Source organism: Myotis davidii, unplaced genomic scaffold (assembly GCF_000327345.1).
Source record: "Myotis davidii unplaced genomic scaffold, ASM32734v1 scaffold81, whole genome shotgun sequence".
NCBI lineage: Eukaryota > Metazoa > Chordata > Mammalia > Chiroptera > Vespertilionidae > Myotis > Myotis davidii.
Window position 1 is genome coordinate 273,573 of NW_006291554.1, and position 10,372 is coordinate 283,944.

Sequence of the window (10,372 nt, forward strand, 5' to 3'; positions counted from 1 at the left end):
GATGCCATCAATGTTTCTTTGAATTGCTCTTTGCTCTCCAATTAAACAGAAAAAACAGTTTTTAAAAAGATGATCTACTACTCTACTCTGGTCACTACACCCACGACTTTAAGTAGTTTTCTACCTGAACTTGTCCTCAGAGTACCAGAGGCTCATGAAATGCTCTCTGAAATATCGCATGCGCATCCTCCTGGCTGGACCGGGCCAAGCCTCAGCTGGGAATGCCTGCGCCTCCACCCTTTGTCCAGCCGAACTGTCTCCTCTGACCCCGAACGGAGCCTGAGCCAGCTCCTGGCCCTAACGCGGTCCCTCCTGGAGGGAGAGCAGCCGCGGGCTCCCGACCCCAGGACCTGGAGGCCTGATGGCTGGACTGGACCCCAACCTGGACCTGGCACGTTTTTTGCTCCAGCCTGGGGGCTCGCCTGCACTTGGGGAGCTTACCCTCTTGTCCCCACCCCCTTCCCCAGCGTCAGTCAGCTCAGCAAGCCCCGCCCCTCTCACCCCAATCACTGCTCAACCATACCTCGTTCAGTCTCCTAGACCCCTTAGGGTGAGAGACTTCGTGTCCACTACCTTCTAAACCAGACCTGGACATTACAGGTGGGGAAGAGCAAGGCAGCGCCCCCCGCTGTCCCACTCGGAGGTGTTCTTACCCGCCAGTCCGGGTCTGTCTCCTTTCCCAGTTGCCCAGAGCTGTTACCCTCATACCAGTAGCCCGGGCTCCTCGAGGCAACCTCGTGTCATGGGATCCCCCCTCCTTCCTTGCTCCCTCTTCTCTCCTCAGGCCAGAGGTGCCCCAATGCTCCTGCCAGCCTGGCAGGAAGGGAGACTGGCAGCTCAGAGGACCACACTGGGGACCTTTGCTTTCTCTCTCGTCATCCCTGAGCTAGTCTAGCGCTGTCTGCCCCGCACACTGCCACCTCTCACACGCCTGCCTCCCACTCAGACCACCTAAATGCCCTCGGTCGCCTCTGGCACGGCTGCGGCCTCAGCCCATGTCGGCATGGGCTCCACCTCAGGCATCTACGCCTTTGTCCAGTCTCTCTCCCCTGGCACCCCGGTGTCTCCCCAGAGAGGAAGCTGCCTGGAGGCTCAGCCAGGGCCTCCCAGTCCTGTGGCGTGGGCTTGGCCGCCCTGGCCCATCCTGTCTGAGACCTGCCTCTCTGGGTATGACATGTCCTTTCTGTCCTCACCCCCAGATGCATGCAGAGGCAGTGTAGTAGACCTGCATGAATTCTGGGCAAACTACTTGGCTTTTTCATCAAGACAAATCCCTTGATTTAATTGTGCCTCATCTGTAAAATGGGAGATAAGAATACTACCTACCTCATAGGATTGCTGTGAGGATTGAATGAAGTGATATCTATAAGGCAGTGGTTCTCAACCTTCCTAATCTTTAAATACAGTTCATCATGTTGTGACCCAACCATAAAATTATTTTCGTTGCTACTTCATGTTGCTACTGTTACTTCATAACTGTCATGTTGCTGATGTTAGGAATCGTCATGTAAATATCTGATATGCAGGATGTATTTTCATTGTTACAAACTGAACATAATTAAAGCATAGTGATTAATCACAAAAACAATACGTAATTATATATGTGTTTTCCGATGGTCTTAGGCGACCCCTGTGAAAGGGTCGTTCGACCCCCAAAGGGGTCGCAACCCACAGGTTGAGAACCGCTGCTATAAGGGACTTAGAACAGTGTCTGGGACCCAGCCTGTGCCACGTTCCAGCAGGAGGCCCATCCCCCAAGTGACCATGCCCTGTGAGTTGCTGCCTCATTTTTGGGAGATAAGGTTACACCCTAAGGCAATCCCGAGCCAGAAAAAAATGCCTAGAACTGGATTCAAGAATCAGGGGCTCCTTTCCAAGTCTGAAACCCTCTGACTGAAGTTCCAGGCCCCCCATCTCCGCCTAACTCACTTCCTCTGCTCTCTCCATGCTGGCCAGGGCTGCACTGGCTTCTCGAGCAGGTTCCCAGATGTGCCCGAAAGGACATAACCTTCCAGGGCCCTGTCCTCACTGAACACATCTACCTCCACTAACTTTTCCTACACCGAATCCCTTGCGCCCCATTGTGAGAACTGGCATTTGTGAAAGTGGAAGCAGGTGCCCTGGCCGGGTGGCTCAGTTGGTTGGAGTGCTGTCCCCCCACACACCAAAAGGTTGTGGGTTTGCTTCCTGGTCAGGGCACATACCTAGGTTGTGGGTTCGATCCCTGGTGGGGATGTGTACAAGAGGCAACAGGTCGATGTCTCTCTCTCACATTGATGTCTCTCTCTTTTCCTCTCTCCCTCCATTTTTCTCTCTCTAAAATCAATAAAAACATATCCTTGGGTTAGGATTAAAATTTTTAAAAAGGGGAAGGCAGGCTATATAGGAAGACGCTGGCTTCGTCTTGGCCTCCGAAGACCTGGACTCCAGTCCTAGCTTTGCCTGATATTGTGACCCTGGGCAAATCCATTTGCCTCTCTGGGCCTGTTTTCTCATCCACAGGAGGGGTTCCAGGCCCACACTACACAGACACACGCTAATCCACCCTGATCAGTAGCTTTTTGTGTGCCATAGGCTACTTTGGCAGTTGGTGAAGCCTGCAGGCCCTTCTCAGGATCTTGTTTTTAAATGTACAATAAAATACATAATTCAATGGGGGGGGGATGAGGACACATTTGTAATACCTTAACTAATAAAGAATTAAAAAAATACATAATTCAAAAGGAGCAAATTATATTGAGATGTGATTCTGTCGTGGTCCTCTAGTTAACAACCCATGCATGGTTTCTCTCAAACAGAGGTTCCCCTTACACTCTGCTCCCCGCCCCTCTCCAAAATGAGTAACAATTTGTCCGTGCCCGTTTTGCAGCTCATCTACACTAACACGCTCTCATGACTTACGCTCTGTGGACATAATTCAAAAGGAGCAAATTATATTGAGATGTGATTCTGTCGTGGTCCTCTAGTTAACAACCCATGCATGGTTTCTCTCAAACAGAGGTTCCCCTTACACTCTGCTCCCCGCCCCTCTCCAAAATGAGTAACAATTTGTCCGTGCCCGTTTTGCAGCTCATCTACACTAACACGCTCTCATGACTTACGCTCTGTGGAGTGACTTTCTGCAAGTCACCTGGCGCTTCATTTTATCGTTGCTGTGCTTGTCTGTGCTACTAACTGGCTGTGCCAGTGACTCACGGCCAGCGCTGGGGACGGGAGCTGAAGTGAAGAGAACCATTCAGAGGCAGGGAGCAAGAGAGGAGTGAGTCAGGCCTGCAGGGTGGTGTCCTGACCTTGGCACACAGTAGGGGCTCAATAAATAACTGCTGGGTGAGTGACAGAGAAGGTTGTCACTTGATGAAAGGTCCCACTGTTCCCCTGCACACTGGCAGCGCAGTGTATACAGTGGCAGGCGTCCTCGTGCATTTATCAAAGTAAGCCTGCGTTAATGGACTCATTGAAGATCAGCTTTTTTTTTTCCCTTCAAGAATTCCATTCGCATTCCGACCCTTGGAGATTACCCACTCAGGTGGGGAGACAGAAGGAAACAGGCCTGCCTGAGGTCCACAAGTGAGGCGACAGCCAGCTAAGTCACAATGAATTCGTTGAGTAATTTTGGTAAAATATTTGGCTGGCGAGGTGGTCTGGCACAGCCTTCATCCCCTTCACAGCCTCCTCCGGGAGACCCCAGCTGGTGTTTGGAAGCCAGGCTCAGGCTCCACCCCCGGCCGGACCCCGCCCCTCGGCGGAACACCGCCTTTCCAGTGAGGACCCTCCCGGGGTTCGCCCCCGCTGGGCCCTGACCCCGCCCCCGGGCCAGCTTCCTGGGTATAGCTCTGCCTCCACCCCATCCCCTGCCCAGGCCCGGCTCCTCCCTGTCCCCACCTCTTTGGCTCTGGCTGTGCCCTCGATCCGCTTTCTGGCCTCTGGTTTTCGTCACTTCTCCGCTTCCTCCTCCGGGGCGCCCCGCTCCCGGGGTTCTAGCTCCTCCTCTGCCCGCCCGGATTCCGCTCTCGCCCCACCTCCAGGGGCTATCGGCCCCGCCCCTTTCGGCCCAGATTTCCCTCTCGCCCCGCCTCTAGGCCGGAGGCCCCGCCCCTCCAGCCAGGTTGTAGCCCCGCCCCCTCCTAGTCTCCGCCCCCTGCTCCCGCCTCCTTAGGCGCCCGGAGACTAGTGCATTGTCCCGGGCCAGGCTCGGCGGGCGGCAAGGCCACTGCGGCGCATCATGCAGTTTCCGCGGGGCCGGAGCCACTCCAGAGAGCTCTACCTGCAGGAGCAGAGCCTCAAGGTGGCGGCGCTCAATGGGCAGAGGCTGGGTAAGGGTCGCAGGGAACACCGACGTCTGTGGAGACTGGGAGGCAGCTGGGGCAGGAGGCGGACTAGATGTTCCTTTGATTGGACCTGTTTAGTATCCCTGGGAGTGTGTGACCTATTGTGGGGCCGTGTCTGCAGGGGTGGCATGTGGGGTGAGTCCTGGGGGCATTGGTTACCCCTCCTCCTGACACACCCCAGCTCCTCCAAGCCTCCCTGCTCCTTGTCACCCCTCCCTCCCTCCCTGTTTATAGATTTATGAGGCTCCACTGGGTATGTGGCCTGGTGCCGAGCTGGTGTGACTGTCATGCTGTGAGATGATCTGCAAGAGTGTGTGGTCCGATGTGATGCTGTGCTGTGTGCACTATGGGTGACAGATGTGACAGGGGGTGATCCAGGCGACTGAGAGATTCTATCACTTTGCGTTATTATGCAGGTTTTGTGGGCTTTCTGACATTACTACCTGTGCCAGTGTACCCCTGAGTGGTGGCTGCACCTGGTAATGTTTCCTATCATGGACCCTTGGGCAGGCTTCTGAGTCCTGACTCCACCATGTAACTTCCCTGAGCCTCAATTTCCTCATCTGCGAAATTGGAATAGTGATAGTGCCTCCCTCATAGGGTTGTTAGGGAGGTTAAATACATGCGCTAAGAGCAGTATCTTATTCGAATACTAGCCATTATTATGGTGGATGCTGTTATTATCATGATGATGATGATAAGGCACTGTACGTTGTGTGGCTGTGTGTGACTCCGTGTAACAATGTACATCACTGTGTGACCTGACCTCAGTATTGCTATGTATTATTATGAGTCCCAAGCCCAGTTTGTCTCTATTATGCACCCCACTAGGTACAAGGTCAGGACTCCTGGGACCCCCTTCCCCCCAGCCTCCTATTAGTGCCTACAGCACCCTCTCCTGGGCACTTCGTGGCGTGCAGCGGGCCTGGGCAGGTCAGTGAGGCTGCAAGGTCTGCCCGGGACCCTTGAGCTCAGACGCCTCTCCCCTCACCCCCACAGGAGAAGGCAGTAGAGCTAAGTGAACGGGGCTGGGTGAGGAGTGCCCACACTTTCTGGGTGGTGGGGCGGGCAGCCCAGGAGCCTCGGAAACAAAGGGCCTCCAGGAGGCTCAGAGGTGGAGGTGCCTGCCCAGGTTTCCCAGCGGCCGGCCGAGAGGGCAGTGTTATCAACTCGGACCTTGGAGTTTCCCAGCAGCCGAGAGGGCAGTGTTATCAACTCGGACCTTGGGACGGAGGTCTGTGTTTGGAAGTCACGTCGGCAGCCAGGGGGCTTATCTCTGTCCGACTGCAGACAGGGCCACAGCCTGGCTCCGGGACAGGATGAATATGTCATCTCCTCACAGTGTTTTCCAGAGCTGGAGGGTGGAGCTCACCTCCTCCTTTCCCACCCCCTCCCCCACAGTCCCACCGGTGCCGTGGGCAGGGGCTGGTCCTCCTGTGTGCCCAGCTTGGGGGTGGGTGCGGACTGTGGGATCCCCGGCAGGCGCTGAGGTGCCTAGTCTGGCAACCTGGGGGCTCCCCTCCCCTTCCTCTGGCTGTGAGCTCCACAGACACCACCGGCAGTTTAGGAGCCCCCTTCTCCACTGGGCTTCCCCTGGGGCCGAAGGGGAACTGCTCCCACCGAGGCAGAGGGGTCTCCTGGGGTGGAGAGACTTGGGACAAAGGTGGGGGAAGGTCACATCAGAAGATCACCTCTGAGAAGGCTCCGAGGCGCCTCCTCCAACACTGCACTGGCCCAGCGCTGAGGGGACCAGAGGCACAGATTGGGAAGGGAGGTGCCCAAAGTGATAGGGGGGCGGGTGTTAGCCCTGGACTTTGTCCCCCGCGGGAGGCAGGAGCCTGGCAAGGGGAAAAGAGGATGTGGTGACGGAGGCTTACGTCCAGAAAGTTCTGTGGGTCCGGTGGGTGTGTGGGCCTGGCTAGGGAGCGGGGAGGCCAGGACAAGGTGGGAGAGGCTGTGAGGGGCTGGGAATCTGGGCTCAGAAAAGAAAGGCCTCCACGCCTAGGCACAGGCCCCACAGACGGGACCCACCCGGTCCCTGCCGGAGCAGAGGAGAAAGACGGCTATGGCCACACAGTTTTAATATTGGTGACAGGCATGAGGCGAAATGGCCAATGGGCTCTGAACAGAGCTGGCTGCTGGACTGCCTGTGGCTAGGGTGATATATACAGATATAGATATATATAGATATAGATACAGATGTAGGTTGATACATACAGATACAGATCTACAGATACAGATATAGGTTGGTACATACAGATACAGATCTATAGATACAGATATAGGGTGATATGTCCAGGCACAGCTATAGATGTATCTCACTCTATGTTACAATGATAGGTTATTAGAGTTGGGGTCTCTCCTTGATCACACTTGGTACAGGGTCTGCTGGGGGTGAGGGCTCCTGGGGAGCCGGGTATAGTTTCCCTTTGGTGCCTCTTGCTCAGGCCTGGTGGGACAAACGGCATTGTAGCTTTGGGAGCCCATGCCTCAGGCCAGCCTGGGTCTCCGAGAGCAGCAAGAGGGTGCCAAGCAGCCAGGGCTCTGGTCCTCGCTGTGGGACTGGGGCTGGCTCCAGCGTCTGAAAGGACTGCACTGTGACTTAAGGGCGCTGTACCAGGAGGCGTCCTGGACCCAGGATATTCAGTGATGGGGCGGCCATGGAGGGACAGGGGCACCTCTCTCTTCTGGGACAAGGATCAAGACCCACTCAAGTAGGTCCAAGTCAGGGGTGGCGATCATGGTGAGGGTGGCAGAGATGGGCACAAGGGCCCCAGAGTAACTACAATGTTGACATTAAGAACTAGAACGGCTTTACCTCGGGACCTTCCCAGAATCGTGCATCATCTCATTTAACCTCAGCCCTTCCCTTTGAGGAGGCTGCTATTTCTATCCTCAGTTTACAGACGGGACAGTCCACCTCGTCCTTCAGAGCCAGGCTACTTCCTGGGGGGGCTGGTTCCCCAGGGACCAGGAGTCCTTAGATTAGCTGCCCTCCCTTTGTCCATTCAGCTGTGGGTGGCAGGTCAGTGTATGAAGCGTGGCCTTGAGTGGGTAGGCATCCAAGGTTTACACGCCCTCAGCTGGCTCAGCGATGACTTCGTGTGAGGCAGGGCAGGTTGGAGCATGGCTGAAGGAGGGAGACGTGAACAGAGAGATGGGGACGAGGCTGCGGAGAAGCGGGCTCCTAGAGCAGTGATGGCGAACCTATGACACGCGTGTCAGAGGTGACAGGTGAACTCATTTTTTTGGTTGATTTTTCTTTGTTAAATGGCATTTAAATGTGTAAAATAATTATCAAAAATATAAGTCTTTGTTTTACTATGGTTGCAAATATCAAAAAATTTCTAGATGTGACACGGCACCAGAGTTAAGTTAGGGTTTTTCAAAATGCTGACACGCTGAGCTCAAAAGGTTCGCCATCACTGTCCTAGAGGGCCTGGAGGTGGGCGTGGCCAGCATGGGGTCTGGGACAGCAGGGACACCGGAGGAGGTGGCATCTTACGAGCTCTGCCCTCTAGGCCTGCAGAATGACGAGGACCTACAGGCGCTGCTGAAGGGCACCCAGCTCCTGAAGGTCAAGTCCAACTCATGGCGGCGAGAGCGCTTCTACAAGCTGCAGGAAGACTGCAAGACCATCTGGCAGGAGTCCCGCAAGGTCATGCGGAGCCCGGAGTCCCAGCTCTGTGAGTGCCTGGGGCTGTGGGGGAGGAGGCAGAGTGTGCCACCCATGCTTGAGTGGGGACACTGGTGCTGGCTGGGGGTGGAGGTCCATCATGGACCAGGTCCACAGATAGGGAAACTGAGTCCCAGCCCGGCGGGGTATAGGTCAGGCATGCAATCAGGACCAGATAGGGGGGCACTGCAGCTAGCCAGAGTCTGGGGGAGGGGGCAGTTAAAATTGAGCTCTGGGTGGGGCTGGAGCGCGCAGGACTCAGGACTGCAGACGGAGATGCTAAAGGCTTCTGGGCGTGAGGGGCATGTAACCATGACCACAGGTGGGGAAAGCAGGTTCGGAGGAGGGAGGGAGCTGGATAGCGCTGTGTGAACGCGTAGGTATCTGCCCAGGCCCTTGTGGGGAGCAGGGAAGTTGGGCGACTAGACTCCTGGTGTGGTGAGGCCAAAGCCAGCCCAAAGTTGGGGCAGATAAATCCTGGTCAGGACATAAGGTGGGGTCCTTCCCTAGGACTGGGGCCAGAGCAGGGAGATGGGGCAGAGCGGGGTTAGGACACAAAGAGAGAGGCCTCAGCAGGGTAGCTCCCTCGAGGGCAGGGGTCCGAGGGCTTTCCAGAAGCTTCGGAAATGGCCCAGGAACCCAAGGCTCAGGCCTGCAAATGGAGAGTGTCCCCTACCAGGCCTTAGGGGGAAACTCTGATGACGGCTTAACACAGACTGCCCCCGAGGCTTTGTCACATGCGAGGTCTACGCTGCATCTCTACTTGGTGGGAAAACTGCAGACCAAGGCTGTCTGTCACGGCTGCCACTAGCCACCTGTGGTCACGGAGCACTTGAAACTCGGCTAGTGTGACTGAGGAACGGTACTTAACTTGGTCGGATTTTAATGAATTTCTACTTAAATGACCACATGCGGTTGGTGGCTGCTCTGTGGGCCAGTGCAGCTGGGTCTCTCACAGCCCAGACCTCAGGAAATCCCTCGCCCATTCCCCTCCCTTCGGCCGTTTGGGGACAGGCAGGGTCAGCACACAGGCAGGCCTATAGGGAATGAGGTCAGACACAGTGACAGGCCCAGGCAGTAGGAGGGTCACAGGAGGAAGGGGAGGGTCAGCCCACAGAAGGGACCCCAGGAAGGGTCTGCCAGGCCTCAGGACCCTGGGCAGAAACATAAGAAGGTATGGCCTGCTGACCTGTGGCCTCAGGGGCCAGAGGTGAGGCAGGACAGGAGCAGGGGCAGATGCGGGGAGCTGGGCTGGGGCCTTGGGGCTGTGGGCCAGGGCAGGGTCCGAGGGGATGGAGACTGAAGCTCTCAGAAAACCACCCTCAGGGCACATCTGCCGCAGCGCGGCTGGAGTGACCCTGACCTTGCCTCTGGGGCACCAGCCAGGCTTCTTCACAGGCCTCTGCCCTGATATGGAGTTTCCCGCTACACGCTGGTGGGTGGCGCGCCGGGAACGGGCATCTTATGCTCTGAGCCCTGGGGCTTCCTGGGAGCCCAGCAGCCAGTCCATATGAATGGTTCCCAGTGCGTGCCTCCCACCTGTGGGGCTGGGGGTGGGGGCGGCAGCGGAGTAGAGGCTCAGGCCTTTCCAGACCTGCCCTGGGGAGGTGAGACCCTCACACTGGGACGGCGATGAGCAGAGGGCAGGATAGACTTCCAGGCAGGAGACCCCATGTGAGCAAGAAGCAGGGCGAGACTGAGGACGGGACGTGAGTGAGGGGGCGGCAGGGGTGACAGGTCCAGGGCCGGGCGTCGGGTGTGGTCAGGTGAGGACAGTCGCCCAAGAGGCTCCCCTCCATGTCAGAGACACTGAGGCAGGCCTTGGGCTGTGCTTGCCTGTCGGCTGCTTCCCTGCCCTGAGGGTGAGACTGTTGTCCTCAGCGGTACTCTATCCTCAGGGAAACTGAGGCCAGGTGAGGGAGGAGTGGCTCCCCTCCCCCAGTTCTCTCTGCCTCTGCTCCCTGATCCCTAAGTCTCCCCTGATTCTGTCACCAATACCCCCCTCTTCCCCCCAACACACACACCACCCCACCCTGGTTCCCAGGGCAGACAGGCATTATCAGCAGTGGAGGCATCTGGACTTTCTCTCTGGAGTGGGTGGGGGTGCCGGCCTGGGAGCTCCAGGGCTCAGGCTTCCTGTTTGTACTCCAGCCTGGGTTGGGGGCAGCTGGTGTGGGGCCTGGCGGGGCACAGGAGGCTGTGGGCACAGGGATTAAGCAGAGATGTCCCCTGAGCCCTAGATGGCTCAGGGCTCACGTGTCCCACTTCCCAGAGCCTGCCGCCCGGGCTGGGCACATGGCACACACATGGGGCCTGCAGGTGGCTAGGAGACCCTGGGGTGCTCAGGGTGTGTGCGGGCACGGGGCGG

General features: G+C 56.8%; 1 protein-coding gene across 1 annotated transcript in view; it reads left to right on the top strand.

Annotated features, from left to right (window-relative positions):
* The first annotated feature begins 4,167 nt into the window (after positions 1 to 4,167).
* Positions 4,168 to 10,372, top strand: part of PLCD1 (phospholipase C delta 1) — a 12,488-nt gene continuing 6,283 nt past the window's right edge. The window contains exons 1-2 of the mRNA XM_015564862.1: positions 4,168 to 4,313; positions 7,850 to 8,014. Of these exons, the coding sequence (XP_015420348.1) occupies positions 4,223 to 4,313; positions 7,850 to 8,014 (256 nt within the window). The 5' untranslated portion in view covers positions 4,168 to 4,222. The remainder of the gene's footprint in view (positions 4,314 to 7,849; positions 8,015 to 10,372) is intronic.